Source organism: Cebidichthys violaceus, unplaced genomic scaffold, assembly GCF_023349555.1.
Source record: "Cebidichthys violaceus isolate CVI_PGR_0920_01 unplaced genomic scaffold, fCebVio1.0.p SCAF_3, whole genome shotgun sequence".
Classification (NCBI taxonomy): domain Eukaryota; kingdom Metazoa; phylum Chordata; class Actinopteri; order Perciformes; family Stichaeidae; genus Cebidichthys; species Cebidichthys violaceus.
In genome coordinates, this window is record NW_027176483.1 from 15,960,695 (window position 1) to 15,986,980 (window position 26,286).

General features: G+C 45.8%; 1 protein-coding gene across 2 annotated transcripts; it reads right to left on the bottom strand.

The window, feature by feature from the left end:
* Positions 1 to 201: 201 nt before the first annotated feature.
* mtss1la (MTSS I-BAR domain containing 2a) lies at positions 202 to 24,812 on the bottom strand. Of its 2 annotated transcripts, XM_068724076.1 has the most exons (15): positions 24,171 to 24,812; positions 21,111 to 21,172; positions 20,929 to 21,002; positions 9,400 to 9,484; positions 9,126 to 9,217; positions 8,955 to 9,029; positions 7,080 to 7,237; positions 6,859 to 6,966; positions 6,389 to 6,486; positions 4,101 to 4,233; positions 3,339 to 3,413; positions 2,872 to 3,027; positions 2,326 to 2,496; positions 1,962 to 2,127; positions 202 to 1,684 (listed from the first exon to the last, which is right to left on the bottom strand). In XM_068724076.1, the coding sequence occupies exons 1-15, from the start codon at positions 24,237 to 24,239 to the stop codon at positions 861 to 863; spliced, it is 2,346 nt and encodes a 781-aa protein (XP_068580177.1). In that variant the 5' UTR covers positions 24,240 to 24,812; the 3' UTR covers positions 202 to 860. The 2 variants fall into 2 exon arrangements, with proteins under 2 accessions (XP_068580177.1, XP_068580178.1); XM_068724077.1 differs by lacking the exon at positions 2,872 to 3,027.
* Positions 24,813 to 26,286: the final 1,474 nt, after the last annotated feature.

The following is a 26,286-nucleotide window of genomic DNA, read 5'->3' on the forward strand; positions in this document are numbered from 1 at the left end:
GCTCCTGAGGAAATACTAATAAAATACAAAAAATAAAAAAAATCTAAAGTGGAGAAAGTTAAGATGAAATTAAACTTGTGGAACTGGAGGATATAGTCCAATAGACCCGATGCAAATATGCTGGTCAACTAATAAATGTTGATAAACAGTTTCTATCTATTAATGAGGATTTTACATTTTCTGACAAAGACAATCGAGCCATTTAACAGTAAAAAGGCTGTTTAATTGCAGAATATATTGACAGTACAGTACAGCAATAAAAGCACTGCCATATTGCTTCTATTTTACATGACTTACACAGCTGCTGTTCAGCTTATCAAACAAAAACAGTAATACGGTACTTGTACAGTAATGATGAGAAACACAACATACAGACAGGCTCACAGAGCACTTCGCCCATCGCTTTCCACTGACCGCTGGCTGTGTTAATTAAGAAATGCACAATAATATAATAACCATAAGAGCAAGAACAAAGACAGAGCAGTCAACCCCGACAGTAGTGATGTCCTCATCACTGGGGCAAAAGGGACAAACTGGGCTGAAACAACTGGTCACACAGGGAGCAGAGGTGCACGGCGGCGAAGCCCACAGACGAAAACAAAACAAAAGAGAAGAATAAAAAACCAAAAGAATATGGATTACTTTGTACGTACACAATACATACATGACATGAAATGACTTGACATTGTCCATGGTCACTCATTACTCTGTGAACTGGCCTTCACTCACCACATCACACCCTCTTTATGACTTGTACCTCCGTTCATGTATCACATGGGTGCTGTTGCATTTCACCACAAAGCTTCAGTTTGTAAATAAGGGCACCACAGCTGCTTCTTCACAGCCTTCCTCTACAACGGCTACCGCAGAAACATGGGAGCCGACCTGTCGTCAGTCACTGCCTTGCGGAGCCTCACCCCCCGGCGTATCGTCACCAGCATATCCATGTCCTCCTGGGTCGTAGAGGACGGCTCCTGGGGCACACGCTGAGCCGGATCCCCTGGCAGTGGGCTGTGGAAAGGAAAGTGACCCTCACCGAGGGCGCGGGCGCTGGCAGCCAGCTCCCCTATCTTTTCCACCAGGCTGTGGCGGTTGGCAGCAAGCAGAGGGTCCTCCTCCGCGCCGTGGGCGGCCATGCCGGGGGCCTGCTGGGCGTAAATGGTCCTGTCCCCCCCCCCTCCTCCTCCTCCTCCTCCTCCTCCACAGCCCCAAGCTGCGTCGGGGAGGCTCATCCGCTTTGGAGAAGCCCTCATGTAGTCACTAGCAGTTGGGTCATCACCATAAAGAAACTCCTCGCTGCCCGCACGATGCTGGGACGGGCTTCCATAACCCGGTGAATCTGGCACTGTTGGGGTCTTAACTGGCACAATGGGGGGCCGGATAGGAATGGGGCCAGATGTGGACGGCGTGCGTCTCACTCCGGTTTTGGAGGATGGAGTCCGGCGAATGGTCGCCGTCCCCGAGGTGATGGCCCCAGCCCCGCTTCCGCCAGCACCGTTCGGAGTGCCCTGCAGAGTCTTACCTGCAGGCAGACCTGCTGTGCTGGCAGGCCTCTTGGTCTGGATCATGCGGCGGTAGCTCTGAGCGATGTTACTGTGGCGTGGGATGGTGGAGGACTTGTCAAAGTCTGCCCGTCCTTCGTTGTCAGCATCCCCGTTGAGAGAGTAGCACTCATAATCAGAACCTAGAAGTGACAGTGAGTCATGAGCATCTACTTTTTTTTCCCACTGAATAATAAAGAACACTGAAAGCAACTATGTTTTGAAGAGCTATTTTGCACCTTTGTTACATAATAACTTATCGCATGCATTAGCACTGAAGGCAAATAGTACAGCACTTTCCAAATTACTCAAGTGTATCACACATTCACATCAAAAGTTACAGGGCCAATCAGAAATCCCATGCTGTATACAGACCACCTGTGTTTTTCAGACTGTGTGGATGTTGAGCGTGAGTGTTACCTTGTGAGGGTATGGTGTCCTCGGAACAGGAGGGGGTGTTGGTCTGGGTGCTGTAGCCGCTGGAGTACTGCAGAGAGTCCCTGCTGCTCTTCTGCTGCTCCATACTCAAGCCTCTGGTCAGAACCATAGCTAGAGTGCTGGCTGCTGGAGAGAGCGGCTCACCATGCTGAGGCGCGCGCACACACACACACACACACACACACACACACACACACACACACACACACACACACACACACACACACACACACACACACACAAAGATTAGCACACATTCACATATGCAATTCACCATAATACAAGTCTCGAGGCATACAAATTTATGGACTGACATTTACATTTTCAGTCCATGAGGACTTCTTACCTTGGCTGCAATGGTTCCTGGGATAATTCTCGCTCTGTGTGGATCATCCGATTGCATCCCAGAATACCCCAGTGGACTGGACGGAGCTTCCAGCTCTCTCATCTTATCCACAGACTCCCTCCTACGCTGCAGAGTGCTGGCCAATGAGGGCTCACAGGATTTGGCCCAGTCCTACAGCGGCAGACGAAACAATGAGACTGTCCTACAACTGTGCGTCTGTGGTGTTTGCCACCCGACAGCTGTGCAAGTCAGTTAAACACGGAAGCTGCTGATTAGGCTCAAGAACTGGTTAGATGCCGATGTAGATATGGGCAGACTACATCAAGCTACGCAAGTGTTGTTAAATGATATAGCCGCCTCAGTTTCGCACACCTTTGTGAGGAAAGATTTCAAAACTGAGCTTGATGAGCAACAGCAAAATGGTAACTGTGAGGTTAATCTTGAGGCTCGTTAATGTGCATGAAGGCAATAAAACACAAGAGGCAAAGAAGCAACAAAGTTTTAAAAGAGCAAACCCAAAAGAAAAATTGCAAACAAAAAACAAACCTTCCAGCTAGGAATCTTTGATGTGGGTGAGGGGGTGTTGGATCCAGGGGAGTGGTTAAATGTGGGGGACGCAGGAAGTATGACAGAGAGAGGCCTGATGGTGCCAGTGTGAGAGAAAGCAGGGCGGAAGGTACCGAAGGATGAGCATGAGCCAAACTGCAGAACGGACAGACAAGTCTGAGTCAGAGTGCCCAAAAAACCATGAATAGTCCACGTCAAACCGCACTGCGGCTGTCAAGAGGAGCCCACCGGCCTCTTTAAGTTATAGATAACAATGAGTGAAATGCAAAGCACATCGTGTGTGTGTGTGTGTATGTGTGCGTGTGCGTGTGCGTGTGCGTGTGCGTGTGTCTGTGTGTGTGTGTGTGTGTGTGTGCGCATGTGCGTGTGCGTGTGCGTATGCATGTCTGTGAGTGTGTGCGTCTCCAATAAAGCAAGTAGACTGGTGAGATGCATGCAGTACTAACCGCCGTGGGAGAGTTGCACTCGCTGACAGACTGGCAGGTTTCTGAAGCCTCAGAGGAGGCTGAGCTTGTTGATTTCTGGGAAAGGATAAGATGGAGTAAAAAACAGTGGAGGGGAAGAAGAAATGGGGTGAGAACGGAAGGTGAGACGAGAGATGAGAGATGCACAGGAAGAGGGAGAGAGTTGGAGAAGAGTGTTGATGAGCTTTAGGAGGAGGGAGGTATTTTGGTCTCCGAGGGGATCTATAGACCATAGCCTAGATCGATAATAACGTAGCCCGTAAGATCATTTATTCAGAACAGAACATTGCATCACTGGGTGTGCTTGTGTGCTGCTGCGTGTGTTCTGTACATTGCTGTTCAGACTGTGAGAGTCTGGATAACTTTTATCAGACCGGTGGGATAAAAATTCAACATTCGTAAAAGAGAAAGCTCTGTAGCAGCAAAAAAAAAGAAGAAAAAGCTCTGTTTGGGTTTGGTGGTCGAGCTATGGAGCTCTTATTGAGACATACAGGCTTTTGTCTGAAATGCAAACATGTCAACACTCTTCTCCAACTCTCTCCCTCTCACTGAAGGTGTTGACATGTCCTGAGAAGAGGATCATTGTTAAAAAGAGAGAGTTGTTGTAGACCTACTGTGACAATAAAGTGGTGTTGTTTCTGCTTCCTCCTGCATCATTATTACCTGATGAATCTCTATAGCTAGCTAACTTGGTTTCCACTGATCAAAGAATATATGCTTTAGGGTTATGGCTGAGACTACTACCTGGCTGGTGATGTCAGAGGGCATGGGCGACGGAGGCTTAGAGTGGGTGTTGGCGTCCTGGGATACGAAGCCCGAGTCGTGGGAGGAGACGCTGCTGAGCCGATGGGCTCCTGCAGAGGGCATCTGGAGGAGGCTGGGGACAGAATATCACATCAGTATAAAACTCAATATGTATGGATTCACACTGACCAAATGGACACAAATCAAAACAGGGAAAAAAGCATATTTCCTTTATATGTATGCATAAATAAAATATGTGTTGAATGACAATTGCTTTCTGCTTCCTAAAAAAACAGAATATATATTTATTAAATCATTGAGACATGATATGAAATCAAATAACACAGAAAACAAGGAGGTGTATTGCATTTCCATGATGTCCAGCAGCGAGCAGCATAGACATAGACGTGTCAATACTAAATGAATGATGGGGCGCAAGGGAGATTTAAGTTCTCAGAAAAGGATGCATCATCATGTCAAAATTACAATAGTCAACTCCCCAATCAGATTGGAGGAAAAGATAATTCACTGTCCTCATAACATACAGTATGTTTTTCATTCAATCATGACAGAGTAAAAATATAGAAGGGAATACATACTGCAACATTTTTTATTTCACTTTTTCCCCCGGTTTGATTTGTGTTCATTTGGGCGTCGTAAATCTTCCACAACAATATAACACCATGCATGCTAAACAGGATTGTTATTCTAGCATATACCCCCCCCCCCCCCCCCCCCCCCCTCTTATTTTGTTCTGAAACTTGTTATGGGAAGATTTATGTGTAGGCCATGGAAAAAAAGAAGAAGGGGCTAAATGAAAAATGTATTACAAAAGCTGAGGACATGAAGGCAGCGTTATGTGAGAACTCTAAATGATGCCATTCTTTTAATTTTGGTGCATCAAAGAGCATTCAAAACTTATCCCTTCTTTGATTTTGATTTTCCTCTGAACACTAACAGCTGTCTCCGTGCTTTTTGTCTCCTGCTCTGTCATTCTCATTCAGCGTTGATTCTCTTTGTCGCCCACAGATTTGAAAAATGTGCAACTTATGCTTCTCACCTTCCCTCTGTACTGCTCTCCCCCAACTCCTCCTCCCCCTCTCCCTCTGGAATTTATCTGAAGTTATCATTTCTCCTTAATCTTTGTCCTCTAGGATGAGGCTGAATGTGGAATGCCAAATTAAATATGACAAATTAAATACCCTTAAATGATTCATTACTCGACACTAACCTTATGCCCTGGTTCTCTCTTATCTGTCTTTTAAAGAAGCACAACGGGAGCTTGTTTTTCTTCCATTCTGCCTCCAAGACCTTCGTCTCTTGATCATAGGTTTCTTTTTAAATTTCCATACAGCAAATCATGTAACATCAATCTTGTGATTGCCCACAACTGAATCATGACATGCAGAGAAAATACTATGACCTTCAGCTTTTTAAAACGCTTTTACAGACTCAGTGGATAGACTGAAACATCTACATCGGTCAAGCTGAGACCAAGGTTCCATTTGGAAGAACTTATATATAATATAACTCTCTAACATATTGTCAGCGGCTGTATTGTAAATGAACATTGGACATAAAAAATAGGCTGCAGTGTTAATTGATACAAAAATCAGGGTGGTTCTGTAACACCAAAGTAAGGTGACAACAAAGTTTGGTATACTTTTTTTTTACCATTTAAAATGTAACATTGCAAGGGTTTACATGCAAATAAAAGCTCCTTACTTGACCTAGAAAGCACTTTTGACCCGTCTTTATAGCTAAATTGTTGAACAATCACCATTAGACTTACAAATATGTGGAATTTGGTTTCTCGTGTAGGCTCATGGCTGTCAGGCTGTAATGGTTCACAGCTTTGGAGCTAATCTAGCTGTAAGAAGCTTGAGAATTGCAAATCTACCAGGTGCAAAAGCCGAGGAGCTGGCAAGATACGCCTTGTACTCTATGTCGATTGTGTGTCTGGCTGAGTGGTGAGGGAGGGTGGGGGTCACCTGCTCTTGTATTCATGTCAACCTTCAATATTTCATTCCTTCCCTACCAGTGTGTTAATAAGTGAGTTGAAATCAAGAATGTGCATGTATGTTTACTCAAAACAGCTCAGATCCACTCAGCTCACACAGTATGAATACAATTCACCATTCGCAACGCATCAGACACGGCACACAAAACAAGACGCGCTGAACAGAGAACAAAGAGCAACAGGGTGTGTGTGTGTGTGTGTGTGTGTGTGTGTGTGTGTGTGTGTGTGTGTGTGTGTGTGTGTGTGTGTGTGTGTGTGTAGGATATACCTGCACATGCTGCTCTTCCTGGAGCCGGCGCTGCTGGGGGAGGAAGGAGGGGTCTGGTAGGACCAGCTGTAGTCGGAGCCTTTCAGGTCCCGGATCACCTGCAGCAACACATAATCATATGGTGACGATACGGTGGCAACAATAGACACGTCAACATCGCTTTTACACGAGATAGACAAAAACATGTAAACATTAGAGATTCTAACAAATCAAAACAAAACATTTTTACTGCTAAATTACAAGTCGTAATTAGCACTAAAACAGTTATTTCTCAAGCTGTGTTGTGGGACATATGAAGGGGTGAATGAGTTTTGTTAGTTTAGTCACATTGTGGTGAAACTGTAGTGGCTATATCATTAAGCAAATGTTACTCAAACAAGAGTAAATGTGTTGGGGATTATTTTCAGTAGCGGACTGAACATGTCAGATCTCACAAGCGGCATTAATCAGTAGTATTACACCTCTGTTACCTGCTCACTGGCCGGTGGCAGCTTGTGTGGGTCTTCAGTCAGCATAGTGAGGTCATCAACAATCGGCTGCAAATGTGTTATCTCTCCCAGCATGGCGATCTCTGCATTCTGGAGGGGAAACGGGAGGGGATCGAATTTAACGGCTACCACATCAACAGCAAGAGCAATCGGAGTAAAACATCCTACAACTCTCAGGTGAACAGAGGCTAAATGTTCCTCACCACCACGGGCTGCAGCAGGTTAATGAATGTACAGTAACGGCCTCTCTCTTCCAGCAGCGCTCTGCGCACTGCCTGCTTCTCCGTCTCCTTCATCAGCAGGTACAAGTCACTGACATCCTGCATGGCACTGTCCAGCTGGGGACGCAGGTTACCCCGGCCTGTGCAAGGCGAGCCAAGGGTGCGGAGACGCAGAGAGGAGGGAGGATGGAGGATGGAGCGAAGGAGGAAAGAGGAGGGAGGCGGGGTGTAGAGAGATTGTGAATTGGAGGGGCGGGTGATAATTACGGAAATGACATGAAGGGAGAAAAGCGCACACAGTTCAGAGAGGAGGGGAGAAGAGTAAAAAATGAGAGACGATTAGAACACATAATGATAAATTGCTTGTGTACTAGAGGACAACACACTGACAAACACTGCACATTGGAATGAGAGGACGCTGAAACATGTCATCAATCACAAGTCGATGCAAAGCAACTAGGTGGGTGACTTGTAGGTCCTGAAATGGATGTGATTAGACACACAAAAGTAAACACAATGTCTGAGAGTCATTCAAGACCGCAAACAACAATGACACTAGATGATAGATGAAGGAATGATGATGATGACCACAGAGATGCCACATGTTCTGTCACTCTGATTGCATGATTTAGACAAGACATGCACTGCCAGATAAAAGCACCCTACAATATATCTTAGCATATTTGGTTGAACCTCAAAACAATGCACTCACTTTAAAATATAAAAGAGGAATATAGTTTTGAGTGAATTCACATTTTGTTTGCAACTGCCTGGATCATATTCACTTAAAGGGGTCGTACCATTACCCATATGTTGAAGACATATCAGAGTTTAATTGTCTAATCTGTCAGTGCATCAGCATTTAATATGCCACTGATTAAATTAAGGGTCTCATAAGGATCTGACAGCTTCTAAAATTAATAAAATAGCTTAGCTTAGCATAAAGACTGGAAACAGGGGAAGGCAGCGAGCTGGAAAGTTATTCCGTAAAACAGCAATGTGTCGTTTTTACACTTTACATGTTTGTATGGATTAAACAAAAGAGAGTCATTATGTGTATTAGCCAACTAACAGAGAAGCTCGTAGATGTGTTTTGTTTCCATAAGACAGTGCCAGGTGAGATGTTTCCCCCCCGTTTCCATCTTTTATGCTAAAATGAGCCAAGTTAGACTAAACAGCTGCCGGCAGTACTTTCATATCTAGCATACATGAGAGTGGTATCAATCTTCTCAGCCAACTCTCTGCAAGAAAGAAATTAAGCGTATTTCCCAAAATTTCAAACAATTCCTTCTTTTAACAAAAAATGCTAAGACAACACAGGATTTTCTTTGTCTGGCAGCCTTTGAAAAACTATCTCATGAAGCACAGCGGACATACCTAGAAGCTCTACAGCCAGGGAAATAGCCAGAAAGAAGTAGAGGAAGGTTGCACGAAAGGAAGGGGGGGGGGCAGAAGAACAGGCAGTGTTAGCTGCATCAAATCAGAGCACATTGCATGTTTATGACCAGCCGGTACCACTGGTGTAAATCCTGCACGGTAATAGAAATTTAATTACATCCAACAGTAGTGGCTAATGCAAGCAAAGCCAGGAAAGAAGATCATTTCTTTGATTTATAAGGTAGAAGCTGACAAATCATCCAAAACTGGAAAGGAGTCTTTGGAATAGTGCCAGGCATTTCGATGCGGTTGAGATGTTGTTTCTGATTCTACACTCTAGATGGCGCCAGTTCGCTCTGAACCATTGGTACAGACCAGCGGCCAAGCAGACTTAAGAAATGAATATCAGGATTTAAATCTCAATGAAGTTGTGTGAGTCGTTCTATTAATTAACAGATTCTTGTCACGTTTTTTTCTCACCTTTTCTTGCTTTTTTCTGGAGTTTTATGGTATCGAGCGACTTCCTTTTGATTTCCTGGCGAGACCGCTTGTATTCTGTGGACAGCAAGTGAAAAAAGGCGCATCAATGTCTGTCCAAATACACAGTGCTCACAAACAAGTAGTTATAGTTTGCGTTTCCAGGTTGTTCACCTTTGGCATGGTCTTTGTCCAGCTGATTGGCTGTCTTCTTCCATTCCTCTATCCTGTCCTGGAGTGGCGTAACCAGGCCTTCCATAAGAGCACTACAGCGAGGAGACACAACATGAGAGGAGACCGTGAGAGGCATAATAAATAGCTTTATTTCCATGACACTCTGTGAAGTGTGGCAGAGAGGAAGGTCAACAGAGATGGGATGGAACTCGGGAATATTAATCCCTTCAAGGGAAGCGAAGAGAGAAAATTGCAGTGGAGGGGTGACACTTACTTGGTGAAGTGGCGTAATTTTGCCTCAATGCTGCGGTGTCGCATACACATCCTCGTCAGAGCTGAGCCGACGTCCCTGGTGGCACCTTGGATAAGACAAAACAAACAAATTGTCACCCACGATATAAGAGGCTGGAATTACGAATCACAAATATGCCTCTTGGCCTAGAAAAATATAATTCTCTATGAAGGAGACATAAGACATGAAGAGAGCACTTTGAAAGGTTTATTCTCTCCTGTCAGATGGATTTATCAGGGCGTGTTTTTCCCTGCCAATGAGGCGTTTCCAGCTGCCGCCACTAGGTGGACGAAGGCCGATTGTAAAAGCAGAGCCCATAAATGTCACATTTGTTTGGCGAAAGCAGCCACACAGAAAACTAAATCCCTACTCTCCCGCCCTCTTCACAAAACATGCATTTCACCCTTTGACACTTGAAGATTGCATGTGTGATTCTCACCACAGCGTAAAAACAACAGCTTGTGTGAATCGGTTACTGTACTTTTCCTCTCTGCTGAAGTGTAATTAAATGGGGTTTTCAGCCCCTAAAGCCCAGGCTGGCCCACTGTCTCTCGGATGGTTCACAGGCCGGTGTAATATGTGGCAGCAGTGATCCGGTTGTAATCTGGGCCACATAGGGCTAATCTGAGGGTCCCCTTGCCAAACACACACACACACACACACACACACACACACACACACGCGCGCAAAGAGAGAGGACATCTCTCAGCAGCAGACAGGCCTCACAGAATCAAGGCATACACAGTTGTATTTGTGTTCATGAATGATTTTTGGAGCATGTGCACAGGTTTGTGTGTGTGTGTGTGTGTGTGTGTGTGTGTGTGTGTGTGTGTGTGTGTGTGTGTGTGTGTGTGTGTGTATAGACAGGTGGTGTGATTTACCACCCCCCCCCACCCTTTCTGAGGTTCTCACCCCCTCTATCCTGGAGGAAAAAGGAGGGAACCCTGTAAGGGGATATCCCTCTATTCTTCCCTCCCTGCTCTGCCTTTCCTGTTCTCTCTGTTTCCTAAACACCATTCATGCAGGGTGGACAGAGAGAGGAAGAAACTGGCTCTAACACAGCACTGCAAAAAAACACAACAGGCAGCAAGAGAGAGTGATACAAAGAAAAATAACTAATGAAATAAGACATGGAGTGAGGAATGCTTCACATGGTTTTCCGGTGAGATCTGTGCTATTTTCCAGTTTCCGCACAATAAAGAAACTAGGTTAGCGTCTCCAGCTGACATCACGTCACACTGCCAGTTCAAAGACCGTTCCTGGTGCACCACTCGGCTGTCAACTTCGGTGACTGTTGCACCGGTTCAAAGACACCGAGCAACCGATCTGGACTCCATCTCACGGAGACAATCTTCGGACAGATGTAGAATAACTTGAGTGTGTTTGTGCGTTGGAGGAGTGGAGGGGGGGGGCGGTCCTGTGTCTGCACTGCTTTTCTAGGTGACAGAGCGAGAGGAGGGTTAGAGGTGAGAGGTCATCCAGCTGTATCACACGCAGGAGTTAAAACACCAGCAGGAAGTGATTGAGTTAACATGTGGAAACTATACGCTGAGCTCTTGCTATTAATAGCGAAAGGATCTTTTAAGGACTGATGTTGAGTACCCGTCATGTAACGGCCTCTTTTCTGACAGGCTCGTTGCTTCATAGAGCAAAGTGTGAAGATGTATGAGGACACGTGTGCGCTGGTTATGAATCTCTCCTTTTTGACTTTCTCCTCTTAGAAACATTACGGGAGGCGTCCGCAGCTGCAAATCAGCTCTTGAAGGACGGAGGGAGACTGAAGGAGGGACAGACGGCCGGACGGGAGTAATGTGGGCTCTTTTATCTGTATAACAGACCTTCCCAATGTCACCGTCAGCCGGCGAGAGCCCCTAACCCCCACTCTCCTGTCCCATCCACACCTGCCAATTTCTCTTCCTCTCCCCTCCTCTTCCTCTCCCAGAGGGGGATCAGCTGACAGCTACATCCTGGGGAGGTCCAGAGGCTTCCTGTCCATGTCCAAGAGCCTTGCTGGCCTCTGGCCTCGACCGGATGGACAGAGCTGCAGTGATTCACTCCCACAGAGACCTGCATGTACACACAGGCATGTGACAAACATATACAAGCTGGGAGGACGGTTTGTTTTTATACTTAGTAGATTTCAACTGAAAAAAAAAAAAAAGAATATCCATCCATCCTCTGTTGCTCCTCCTGAACTTTCTTCCTCTTTTGGCCCTTTAATATAGTTTTTTTTCTTCTTTTTTTTTGTGAGAGTTTTCCCTTATTTGAGCCATTTGAGACAATTTAGTGATTTATGGTTTTGTGCTACTATACAAATAAAAAAATATACTTGACCATCTCCCAATTTGGATCAATCAATACTTGACTTTGTAACGTGCAGCTTGAAACGTGGCTAAAAGTGCTTAGGAGCTGGGAAAGTGATTATTTAGCAGACCTGGACCCATGGGGCTTCGGGGGAAGCAGGCTCGACCTCATAGCGGACAGCCACACGTGCATGAATGAAGCACAACACAGACCAGGGCGGAAGAGAGCAGTCATGCATCCCAGCGATAGATCTTAAGACATGGAGGAAACAACCGAACAGCACAGTAATGTGTAGTTCATTATCACAGCACTGCCAGGCATGTCGCCGAAGCCGACGGCACCTGGTTCAATATGTTTACTGAACATAAATATAAATTGCCATCAGGTCTGATGTGAGAAGTTCATGGGGCTGTTGGAGGGAAGGTGAAGCCCTCATTGTTGGGTTTTGCAGGACCAGCACAGCGTGGTCCCAGTGTTTAGTGAGTGGTTCCATCCAGAGCTCTGGTTCCGATTACCTCCCCCAAATCCTCGAGGTAGGAGGAGCGTTTTAATAGGTCTGCTTTATAGGGGACTCTCCTGCCAGGAGCCGGGAGCTAAACTGCCACGGGTCTCATTCCCTGATGCCTTCAACATGGTAGCTTGGCTTAACTATCTCTCCCTTTCAGCATCTAAACCCTGCTGCTCGGCTCGGGTTTCATTTGCCGAGCTGGAGTGAGATTCTGCCGTTGTTAGATTTCTGCATTTTCAAGTTGAATCTGGCTCTCCTGAGTCGAGTGGGTGCTGCCTCTTTCTCTGCTTCCTGTGTCAATAAAGCATGTTTATGTGGGCTGTAGAGCGAAAAGGTACAGAACATCCCACACAGTTACATTTCCAGGAATATGAAGTGGTTTTTTTTTTTTTTTTTTTTTTTACTAAGCTCTTATACAGTTGCAGCTTAGCAAAAGAAATTCCATCATCCGTGAGACAACAGTTATTCCTCACGTTGGCACCTTGGCGGCGGAGCTGACCGCGGCTGGCATAGCCTGTAAGCTTCCTGCCTTTACCCTCCCTCGCCCCTTTTAAGTGCTACCCAATGTGAACTGGCAGGGACACAGCGGAGGCCACTGATGGATGAAAGGGGCCGTGGGATGAGAGGGGAGGAGGGGGGAAGAAAGAGAGTACACACTGCCGAGGTGTCGGCCAGTCAGAGGGCAGAGGAAGTGTTGGCTGACTGCTGCAGGTGCAACAGGCGCTGCCAGGACAAAATCTCCCACATTAGGCCTAGAAAATATATGATTTATGAATGGTTCATCCAATATCATCAAAATCTTCAAGTAGTTTGTGTGTTTCACTTTTCAAAAGGAACAGAAAACCATCATGAAAACAATTTCTATCAGTGGAAAAAAAAAAAAGAAACAAAAAGAGAATAAGGAGGAATTACTTTGATTTTGTCCCGTTTATTTACCAGTTGAGCAAATACGCAGCTGAGCTTTCTGAGTTCAAGAACCAGACGAAACATCATATATTCACATCATCAAACCCTTCGCTTCAAAGCACAGCTGGAATTCTGGCGGTGTATCTCAGCGGGAGCAGTCAGTCAGTTAAAAAATAAAGCAGCATCCCATCCGTCTGCTGGTTAGGGAGCACTAGCTTCTGATGGAGGGAGGAGAAGGCGGATAAAAGAGCTGCGTGCGGACATTGATTGTGGACCAAGAGTACACTACTGAGCGCCTGCAACAAGAGAGTTAGAGATCTAACTGAAGTTACAGAAATTGTGGATGACAGACAGAGACAGCGCTCAAGTCTTTTGAGAAACTCTCCAGAATCTCTGATCTAAAATGTGAGTATATATTTACAGACTTAAGAACCAAGCTTGAAAAGAAAAAGGCATTTCAGAAGATTATTTGTTCGTGGTTGTAACACAAAGTAAACGTCTGTTTCACTCAGTTTTATGTAAATGTTTTATCCCCTGACAGATTGGGGTGAAAAGTATGTTTTACTTTGTAAACAAAGCCCAATGTGGTTTGAGGGAGGGGTTTCATATTGAAATGACTTTGTTTGAACAAAACTAGGCCATCATTGTTTGTATTCATTGTCTTTACACTAAAAACTAAAACACAGACCCCACTGCTGTATGTGAAAAGAATAACAATAAATAATGACCCATATTTTACTTGGGGACATTTTTTCTTTTCTTTTTAACACATTAATACCAAATATGTAGAAATATATTGAACTTAAATTTGCCACAAACTGGAATGGAACTTTGATGAAAGAAACAATTTTATTACATAGCCCAATATGAGTCTTCAAATGACTTGCTTTGTCTGACCAACAGTCAAAAACCCCAAAATATCAAATTCCCGATGCGGTAAAGAGAAAAGTGACAAAAATTCACATTTGAGAAGCTAGAAATAAACTGCGAGTACGTCAATGAGTGAACGTATACATGCGCTATACGTGCTGTATGTCTGCAGTAGAAATCAAAACAGCACAAAGAACCTTTGTGTCACTTCCTTACACATGGAATGTCTCTTCTTACCAGCAGCAACATAAAAGAAAGGCAGAGGAAACGGCCTCAGGATCAATTGTTTTAGTCTCTCACACACACACACACACACACACACACACACACACACACACACACACACACACACACACACACACACACACACACACACACACACACACACACACACACACACACACACACACACAGTCAAACACACACTCAACCCATTGTTGTCTGGCCGGTACGCACAGCGAGCTTCACCTCACAACCAGAAACACCCACGGACGCGGACAGACCTTGCTGTGTCCTGAAGTGGTGTAAACATGCTCTGGAGTGCATTAGGAGGAGACTGAAGGAGGAAGTTCAGTTTTCTGTTGGAGGAGCTTCCTGCTCAGTGACATAAATGCTGCTAAAAATAAATGCCGCCCCTTGTCCAGATGTGCTTTTCACTGGAGTTGAAAGAGGGGAGACGGAGAGAGAAGAAGAAGAAAGTGTACAGTAAGGAAAGGAGAGAAGTACTGTATTGTGCAAGAAAGTGGAAAGAGCAGAAACTATACGGGTCATTCTCCTTCACCTCACCTCGAGAGGAGAACACCTGGAGATCCTATTTTCAATAGGAAGACCCCACATGTGTCCAAACTCTAAATACAAACAGCAAGAGGCAGACGTTGAGGCAGCAGTCTGAGAATGACTCAGTGTTTTAATGGAACAAAGCCTGCAAGCCAGTTCATCCAGATGACTCAAGCTGTCCTGCTTTAAACCCAGTGCAGTATGGTTCTCTTTATCTCAGCTGGTGATGTTCTGCCCACTCATTTGCTCTGCCAGCGTTGCTCATTTGCAAACAATCCTCCACACAATGCAGACACCTCCGCCGCTGCTCATATTGCATTTCATAAGCTCCACCTGTAGCCTCTGAGTCATAAGACACCCTGAGGGGATGTTTATCATCATCGCTCCCTGTTCTCCTCGGTGCCGAGTTTAGCGTGTGCTTGAGGGGAGAGAGACCAGTCAGAGCCTAGACGTCAAATACAAAGTCTGTATGCATTCACATCGTGATAATAAAACCTTTCCATGTGGGTGGTTGGGACTGAAATGTTCTGGTCTGCTACAAAACAATTGGATTAGACTGGAACCGTATACCTATAAAGTCTTTACGAGGGAGTACCGATCGGCCACTAGGCCACCTACATTTTATAACCATAACTTCATCCAAACTCCTATTTCTCTTCTTCATGCTGAGTGATCCTGATCACAATACATTCAAGTGCTTGTATTTAGAACTAGGGTGGAGCTGGAAGCCCCGCTTACCCAAAAATGTTCAAGTATCTCTCTCTCTGCTTTGAGCTGAATGCTAATGTCAGCATGCTAACTTGCTCACAGTGATAATGCTACGGTTCTGATATTCAGCCCACATAAAATATTAGTCATGTTGACCTTCTTAGTTTAGCGTGTTAGCGTTGGTAATTAGCTCCTCACACAAAGTACAGCTGGCGCCGACTGAGAGTCATTAGTTTTGCACCTGATGATGAATAGTGAGGAGATCAACTAAATTATTCAAATTCATCTCGCAGGGAACATTGTACCAAATATGGCAATCCATCCAATAGTTAAGGCATTGCCCTAAATTCAAAAATGTCAACCTCATAGTGGCAATAGAGGAAAAATCAGTAGGATTCATCCTCTGGGGACTATGAATGTTTGGACCAAAGTGGTGGACCAAAGTGGTGGACCAAAGTGGTGGACCAAAGTGGTGGACCGACAGGCCGACCTTTCCATCCTTACAGCCGTGATGCTAGAATGGCTAAAAGGCAAGATTTGGGAAATAAGGCAAACATGGTGGAGAAAAAAACAATAGGGAGCACATTCAAAATATTTTTAAATTGTCGAGTTGTGCTGAAAATAAATCACACAAGCACGTGATCTGACCAGTGACCCTCCACTCTCAGCAACTGTTTTCAATCAGCCACCTCAGATGATTAAAACTATGCATGCAGCCCTTTCAGAACCTCTTTTAATGTCCTCCCTTACATTCCTCCATCAGGCTCTCTCTCTGTCTCGTGTTTTCCCTCCCCTCTCCGGCTCCCTTCCACGTTGACTTCGTGTTCAGGATATAGCTGAACACAGTGTTCCCCTCAAGCCTCGTGTTTGTCTTCTTAGTTTGGTATTCACCCTCTGAACGAAAGTTATGCAGAGCAGAACAGAATTTGTTTTCTTTCCATTATTATTCCCTCCTTTTTTTTTTTCCCCTTCTGTTCCAAACATCATTGTTCCAGCCACTTCACCCTTTGCATGTGGTCAATATAATAGCTGGAAAACATTCATTTTTGCAGCGACCACATTGAGTTTTGAGGTCGAAGCCCGTGAACTCCAGAGAGACACGGAGAGCTGTTTTGGGAGCTGTTCCTTCAGACAAGGTAGACAGCTGAGGGAGAAATAAGAGGCCCTAGTTGATACGTATGCAACTTTATGGCTGGGGGTCGTGAAATACCTCAGAAGCCTCGCATACAAAAAAGGCACAGCTGACCATAACGCATCATTCATTAAAGAGACTGCATGTAAGTCCAATCTAAAAACACTCAATAAGCCGTTGTCACGCAGTCAATCCCACATATAAGATGCAGGTCTAACGTCCCTGTACTGGCTCAATACAGGCTCATATCAGGCTCGAACATGAAATGTCAAACTTGATGGATGTCAGTGCCGGTCACATGGGCCACACTCTCATTATTTGACATGTCCGTAAAAATAGCCGCGCTGCTGGGACAGTGCAGAGGACAGTAATCCCCTGATCTCGCTCTGCACTAGGCCACGGCCGCAACTCGTCCATGCCAGGCCGTCCAGATGGCGGGTAGGGATATCCGTCCCATCTGCCATCCCAGAGAAGCACGGGGGCCAAGCAGATTACTGCTTCGCTGAGACACTGATCTACTAGCGCATCTCCATTCCACCACTGAGTATGGACTGAATGGGTGAGAGAAGGAGACAGACAGAGAGAGTTGGGACATTATGTCTGTGTAATGGTGTGTGTGTGTGTGTGTGTGTGTGTGTGTGTGTGTGTGTGTGTGTGTGTGTGTGTGTGTGTGTGTGTGTGTGTGTGTGTGTGTGTGTGTGTGTGTGTGTGTGTGTGTTTGTGTGTGTGTGCGCTCTACAGACGGTGGCAGACAGATGTAAAGAGAAAAAGGTTTCGTAAGCGTCGAGCACAAACTTGCAGTGCATCGCAGTCTGGCCGGTGATCCCCGAGTGTGAATTTTTAAAGCTGGGGACGGCTGATCAGGAAGGGAAGCGAAGGCAGTCTGTGTCCGTGTGTTACAGAGTGGGGCTAAGAGGATTAGCTAAACGCCTCTGCCTAGCCTGGATGCCCAGAGCTGTGGAAATCCCAACCACAACCCCCACCCATGGCCAAGCCACCCCCCCCAACTAGGCCCACCTCACTCTCCAAGCCTGTATATCCCATACCCTGATGGACCATTAGCCCTGAACTAATGGCTCTTTGACTTCTATCTCATTCAACCATGTCCAAAAATGGAGAAAAAAAAAATGAAGTCAACCTTCCATTAAACCATATAGCCTAGCAACAACAAAACACCAAACACAGAGCACACTATTCTCCAGATAAGTCCAGTCCTCTTAAATACATCGCACAACAATTTGACATGAGCGACAAAAATGGTCTAGACAACACACCAAAAGCCATTAGGCTGACCTCAAACTAAATCCCAGGAAAAGAAACATGAAACATTTATATTTAAGAAAGCTGAGATTCTCCATGTCCATAGATCCAATATAGTTTTTGTGGTTGGCAGACCTTTATTGAACCCAGATGTGAGAGACAGACGCGCCTTTAGACATAGATCCATCAGCACAGCTTAGAGAAACAGCGCTGTCAGTGTCTGTGTCAGTGACAAAACGCCTGGCTGCCGACTCCTCCAGCTGCTTCATAAAACACAGACGCCACGGCCGTGACCATGAACTCTAAAAATGGACAAGAGGAAGCCTGAACATGAACATGAGACAGTTTGAGGTGGAAACGGGGGAGTAATCTCAAACACAATACAGCTATTAAGGCATATGTATGAAAAGCTGCCCTCCTAGAAAAAGATAACAAAGCACGTCAAGACAGGAAATCATAAACTCCTCTTTATTTCACCGTCCTCTCACCCTGGATCAATCAAAAAGCACTGAATGAGGGGAAACGTTGCTTTTCTTGGCAGGGAGACGTGCAGTCTGGAGAGTGTGTGTGTGTCTGAGAGTTAAAGGGGTGACGGGGTGAGTGTGTCAAAGGTAGATTAAAGGGAAGCAGAAGACGAACGCGATGAAACCTCCAGCTGTGCCAGCAGCTGCAGCTCGTCCCCGAACACTAGAGAGGGGAATCGGGGTGACAGCAAGGCGGCCAACAGTTCACAGCCGAGGGCCTGCCCCCTGTGGTGCAATCAGCCCTATATGGTGGTGCAGACGCTGAGATAAACATGATCGCTGCAGACGCACGCACGCACACGCACACACGCACACACACACACACACACACACACACACACACACACACACACACACACACACACACACACACACACACACAAGAAAGGGGGAAAAACAGCCACAGAAACAATTTTGAAATGGTGAGAAAGTAATCTCTATCTGTCTACCACTGCCTCTGAGTTAGTCAGTGTAAAAGCAAGAGGAAAGAGTGGAACATCTGGATGCCAATATATTTAGGATAATAGGTTTTAACATTGCAGCAGCCGGAAGGGCAAATTTGCCTAAATCATGTCCACGGAGCCTGCAGCGTGGGGGTTCAAAGGTTATCCCAATGCACTACAGTAAATATCGACATTCCTCCCGCCAAATGAATTGCTGGGTTTCAAAGCACGCAAGGCCGAACCCGGCTCAACACAGAAACGGAGCGCTGTTGATGAGCACACTCTCTTTTAGATTGCTTGGAATAACTGTTGGAACAAAAGAAAAGCAACCACACAGATCGATTCATTTTGTGTCAAATGAAAATGGGCTGAACATTGAAACCATCAAAATATTTTCGACTACAAAACTGCTCGAGTAGAATGACACACAGTAACACTGTGTACAGTCAGGCCATTTTACACTGTGGGTAGAAAATAATCAGTTTTGGAGCTCATAATCAATTTATCTGCTGTTATTTTCTTGCTATACAATTACAAATCACAAACTCCCAGAGCCCAAAGTGATGACGCTAGATTAAAAGTAAGTATAACAAAGTTATTCGGGCACTGTGGACATCTGTGCTAAGTTTCAGGGCAATCTATCGCATAGCCGTTGAGATATTTCGGTCTGGACTGAAATGGCGTTTGACTGACCAACAAACCGACATTGTCGACCACAGAGACCATCAAATGTTTGATTCTATACGCTAAAAATATCATAGTCTACTCATCTGCACCACCCTAAAGCATGTTTCATTAGTTCCCCTTCACTTGTTACAAAGTCTCTGATCACATAGCGTTCCCTGCATCACTCATACAGTCCCTCAGAGGGATGACATTAATCCTAAAGTTAATGTCCCTGGGAGAGGAGCAGAAGAGGGAGTGGGCGTATGAGTGACACACTTAGAGGGATTTTATGCATCTATAGCTGTAAAACTCAATGCACCCCTCTCTCTCTGGTCCATCTATCATTCTGCTGTTTTACCGTCTTTTACAGTAGACACACTTTTTCTTTTGAACTCCAGCCCTGCCACGGTCCATACCTCTGTTTTTATTAAAGCAGGCTGCCAGCTGCTAGCAGGTTGACGCTAGCCTACCTTGCTCCGTCTTGCACTCACATCAGGAATCATTTAAGGTTGATGGATCGCCACGGCAATAAACTCTACTGTTACAGGACCAGCTATAGGAGTAAAACTAGTGAGAATGTGTGAACACCGTTGAAGAAATGCCTCTTTAGTCACTCCAGCAGTAAGTGGTCAGTAGGGGGCTGCGCTAGTGCAAACTGCTTAAAAGCATGTTGGCATGTGACCTGCGAGAGGTCAGGTGGCCTGCTACCAGCTGTCACTCTTTGAATATCTCTGTGTGTGTGTGTGTGTGTGATTATGACTGTGTGAGTGTGTCAGGAGCCTTTCCACGCTCATCCGAGTTTGCATTTTTTTTTTTTTGACCTACATACTGCTCTCGACGATCAACCCGAAAAAAAATGTGTGTTAATCAGCTGCCTCTCTGGCCAGCCTGTCTGCTGCCACTAGCAGGGTGACAAAGCAGATCAGCAGACCTCATTAACGGCCGAAGAAACAATAAGCTCAGATTTTCACTTCTCTGAGCCCCCCCCCCCCTCCCCAAAGCTTCCCCCTCTCCTTAGACTGGCCACCTTCTTGAGTCTTCGGGGGGGGGGGGGGGGTCACTGCTTGTCCACTAGTAGATTTCTTAGATTGTATTTGTGCAACAAATTCATGTTTAAAGTAAAAATGTAGGTGGGAGTAAAGCAAGTACATGTCTTTCAATGGATGCTATAACCTGAGCTCCACACAAAACCGTATTCCTACGAGTGCTAAACGGTTTAACCATAATGCAGAGTTACACCAGCGTCACTTCAAGGTAAGTGAACATTTACATCCGAGACACAGTGTGCAACACTCCATGAAGACAACAAATCAGTTTATTTTTCTGCTTTTTTTCCCTCCCCCCCCATCATTTCTCTCAGAGTCTTAGCTCCACGGTGTGCGAGAGCTTGTATTACCAGAAAACCCTCCTTACCTCTAGAGTTGGTAGCCATGTCCGCCACCTTCTGAAAGGCATCTAGGAAGGCCACCGCTGCCAGAATCGTGGTCCTGTAAACATATTGGCACACGTTCACTACAACGTGACCGCATCAGGAGTCCGTAAACATTACACAAGAACCGTTTTTCTCATCACCGTTCACTGGAAGCACTTCTCACCTGAGTTGAGAGTGAAGTTTTGTGGCCTTGGCACTGAAGTCTTCCCACACGGGGTAAGAGCTCTGATAAAAAAAAAAAAGAAATGAGTCAAACAAATATCTCACCAAGGACATTTAAGTGCACAGACATACCTTCTAAAACACACACACACAGTATGCGTTTGGAAAGACATAATGTTCTCTACAACAGGATCAAATCTGGTACAGCTTAATAGAATTCTCTCCCTCATTTACTTTGATGATACAGAGTTGAAATAAGGTTGCAATAACTCAAAGGGAGCTTGGTTTCTTCCCCAGGGGTTTGAAACAGGTTGGTGCATAAGCTCCATGCTCTGACTTGTCTTTAAAAAGGTCAGTGGGATTTCTCAGTGCACACTTTTGTGAATATTGTCCTCGATCAACCTGACCACCCTCGTCTCTCGTTCTTTGGTGCGGGCTGGTTTGCGTGTGCAAATGTCTTTTGTACATGCATGATCTGCATAAGTTTTAATATATCTCATGGTTGTTTATGTGCACCGGGCCGATAGCTTGTCTTTGAAAGATCTGGATTAGATTTACCTCAGGATCATCACACGCTGCTTTGAGCTCTAAGAGCAGAAGCCAAACATAAAACACATTGGAGGCTAGATCCCATTAGAGCAAGCGCTTGAGCCCTGGAGAAAGAGTGAGGCAGGGCATAACCCCCATGTGCCCCTTCGATGGAGAGGAGCCAAAAGAGGCCGCACGTCCTGACTATATATAGTCAGCGTGCAATCTGTGCAAACAGTCTTGCTCTTCATCACTTCTGGTATAACCACCATTCTGGAAATGACAGCGTTTAACTCCAAGCTTAGAAAGTGATTTAGGAGCCGTCATCTCCAGCAAAAACGTTTGCCGTGATCCTCTAAGCCTCGCTGTCTGAACTTGACTCCAACAGGTGTCTAATTGGCTTGTGTGGCCTGCGACTCCCAGGGGGCAGGAGGGATGCGCTGCCAAGACAGCTGAGGGAGGAGGGCGAAGAAGCGGCTGCATGCAGAGCAGCGGGACGATGGGACAAACATCTCTCTCTTCATTCACACCCGGCAAGCTCCCAAGGAGGTGAGGGGAGACGAACAGAGGGAGGGAAGAAGGACAGGAAGGAGAGGCGGGCTCTTCCTCCGACGCCTCGTCATTCGCCGGAGGGCGAGGCCTGAAACTATCATCCTCAGAGGCGGCGGGCAGTGTCAGTTCATTTTGAGAAAGTGGTTGCTCCCCCCCCCCCCCCCCCCCCCCCCACACACACACACACACACACACACACACACACACACACACACACACACACACACACACACACACATATATAGAGAGAGAACCTGGAAGTCACATCCATTGCTGACCTAATTCTTGATGTTGCTGATGTAATCCAGCTGAGTCATTGTATTCCTTCTCATCCTCTACCTCCTCTTCTACCACCTCCTACTCTTTTTGCTTCTCTTCCTGCAGCTTCGTCAGACTGTTATACAACCAACAGGTGCTGCTTATGTCAATGCACGTTGTCTGTACGGTCCATAAAAGAGGCTGTTTTTAAGTTCTCCGGGTGCACAGCTTGGGTATCATGTGGGTAATTGCACACTGTACTGTAACTTTGGTCCCAATCGGCGAGATCAGCACATGAGAGCCGCGCTGCTTGCGTTGCTCCCGGGGGGGTAAAGCCGGTCTGACAGGCCTGCGTGGCCCAGCCAGGCGGCAGGAATGAGGTCAGATGCCTGTCTCCAACAGTGGACACTGTGCTGACTAAGGGCTTCAGCCTCATTCATCTTTGCTGCTTATCAATACACAGACCGCCTCGTTCTAAGAGCCCCCCCCCCCGTCTGTCTCTCTAAGCCTGGCATGAGCACACCACAGAAAGGGAAATATATGAAACCAAACCAGCGCTGCCAATAGCCGAGAGCTGATTTCATTGGAGCCTGACAAACGAGGACCCATAAATAGTGCGTCCGAAAGGCACCACGGGCCCGGGAGCCAGCGATCAATGAGAAATCTGTTCGGTGGAAAGTGACGCCTGATGCTTGACTTAATAACTGCTCTCTCAACACTTTGTAGCATGAGCGTCCCCCACAATGAGAAGACTGGGAGCTGCCAACGGGGGCCTGATGAATACGTTCACACTTTCCATCTGTTGTGGTGAACAACAACAGACCACCCTGGTTCAACTTCCTTGACTTGACCCTCCCCCAACACACAAACACACACACACACACACACACACTTGTATGTGGGTTATAAATAATGGGAGACATCTAGTTCCTGCTTAAGAAATAATTGTAAAACTATGTTGAGAGAAAGAGAACACGTTTCACACAAAAAGCATGCGACGTGAGTCTGTTCCGTTCAGAGAGGTAGTGCCTGGATCAAATGTTCATTGGACTAGGCGACACACTGCTGAAGTAGAGATTTCCTGCCACAAGGGCCAAACATCAGGAAGCACAATCAATAACCTTTAATGGCCGTTTCTGTCCGGGAGGTTTAGGTGATGGATCCGGTTATTTTCTTTCAGAGCTTCCACCTGTGTCATTTATAATCTAAGAAACCCTGGAGTCTGGGATGAGGTAGGAACAGTTGTTTGGGGGTCAAATGGCACCAAAGAACAGTTGTGCTGAGATTACTGCACAGCGTAGAAATGACCTCCCAATTTCTCCAGCTCTTTCCCCTTCTTGTGATTGATCCATTTAATTCTAATCATTATGAGGTTATGGTTTTGACCCCTGAACCAAACACATTAAACCCCCACCACGTATTACACAAAATAAACATGTTAGTTATTCATTTTAGTTTAAGTTAGCAGGTATTATATGGTGATCACACACTGGCTGAAGTATTGTTAGATATAACCTGACGGACCTGCTGCACATTAGGCAAATAACACAAAGGGAAACATGTTTCATCTCTCAATTTGACCTGCAGCGGTGTTTCCAGTGGGGGAGGACCCGGTAATAGAGACAAAGGCAGTAAAATATGCGTCTGATCGGGCACCGTGCTACGACAAAGGTCACATATCACCCGGTCTACTTTAACGTAGAGCTGCATGCGTGTCACCTACCTTCATGTCGTTCACGATGGCCTGGAATAATCCACCTAGCGCTCCACACTCCTTCTCCACAGACTCCATGGTGTCAAAAACAAAACAAAAAAAAGCTCGCCGAAAGACAAAAAAAAGAATAATATTCAGATTAAAGATCCGCTTTCAAAACAGCAGACATGCAGATCTTTGTTTTTGTTCATCCGCCCTTCGTTGTATTTTCCTACGACAACGCAGCCAGCAGCGGAGAGGATGCGAAAGCCGCAAAAGCCCACAGCCAGCAGTCTGCGGAGCGCACGGACAAAAAGAAACGTGCTGCTCGATGGCACCGGGGGGCCGCCGCTCGCTCGCTCCGCCGCCGCTACTCGCCTCTCGGATGTACGGGAGGGATGGCGCGGGGAATGCGCTTTGTTGAACTACAGCCGGGAAACGTGGAGGGGACATGCACTGTGGCTCCTCATGACCGCAACGTTAACCCTGAGAGAGCCCTAACAGAACAGAAAACAAACGGAGAGATCACAAATGTGGGGAAGAGGGCAGGAGGAGGAGGAGGAGGAGGGGGGGCAACCACGGGAGACGGGATCGGTCGCAGGTCTGAGACGCGGGGACGCGCTCCGTTGTTAGTGGCGGAGCAGATGTCTCGGTGCTGGAGTCTCCCGTAATACGATCCATGGGAATGGGAAGGGGGCTGGTCAAGTTTTTTTCTTCTTCACATATAGTGGGTGAGGAGGAGGGGTCAAGGAGGAACACCCCCTCCTCCTTTCCTACCCTCGTCCCCTCCTCCCACCCACACGCAAACAAAAGTGAAGCCCCGTCCTCCCGTTGAACAATTGATTGAGATGCAAAGGAGGATTTCCTCGGCTCCATATGTGTATTCACGCACACGTCTGTTAATGATCGTTTGTTCCTCTCAGAGTGGGTCTTAGTTGTTTTCAGGAAACAGTATGATCACCTCACTTTGCATCAGTTAATCTGCTGAGTAAACAAGACAAAAGACAGGGAATGTTAATTCAACCCACAATTGTTTTCTGACTTAAAGGAATGGTTCAGCATTTTGGAATTAGGCTGCACACTGGCCTGTTCACTTCCTTGCCCAGATAAGAAGATACCATTCTCATATTTGTATGTCAAAGATGGTTAGCTTAGCATATAGCTTAATTAGCTTAGCACAAAGACTGAAAATCAACCAATCAATTTTATTTGTCACATGTTGGCTAATCATATAATTACAGTGAAATACAGCTAATCCTGCCAGTTCCTTCAATTTGTGCATTCAACAGAGGAATTGTAATAGGCCTCCATGTGTAAGATTGGGAAGGAAATCCACTTACCAGAACCTTTAAAACTCACAAATGAAAATCTAGTTTGCCTAATTCATTAATTTAAAGGAACCATTACGGTCATTTTAGCAGACGCTTTTATCCAAAACCAGTGTTAATATGACATGTTGTGGGTTTATTGGAGGATTTGTGCCAACCAGCAGAGACAGGAAGTCACTGTACCTGGTCAATCGTCCAGCACATAGCCTAACCCCTGTAAAAGTACAATTTATTGTTTTTATATATCAGTTTTTGTACATAGTAAATAAATGAAACATATTATGTGTTAATTAGTGAGCTTTAGACATGCTGGCAGGACCTTCAGACAGAGCCGGCTAGCGGTAGCTTCACATTTATCATATAGACATGAGAATGACATGAATCTTCTCATCTGACTCCTGGCAAGAACAGAAGGCAAGCACATTTCCTAAACATGTTAAACAATTTGGTCAATTCAGATAATTTGGGGGAAATACGATTTTAAATAATTAAAGCAGCCTATTAGTTGTTACTTTAGAATAATAAGGCAGTAGATTTACATCAGGTTAATTAGAGGTTGAGCAGTCAACCCATCACATTGAGGCCACCAGAGTGAAATGTATTTGAACCACATCATCCCTGGTCTGTTACGGAGTTACTGTCACGAGGGGGGGGGGCTGGGGTCCCCCCCGCTGCATTCCTGATAAACATCCTGTCAGTTTATAACCCTGCACATCTGCCACACACACCTTCCTCTCTCATTTGTCTGCTTTTTTTTCCACGGGAGGGCATCCGCCCCGCCAGGTAGACCTCCTTGTGAAATTTGGCTCACGTCAGCC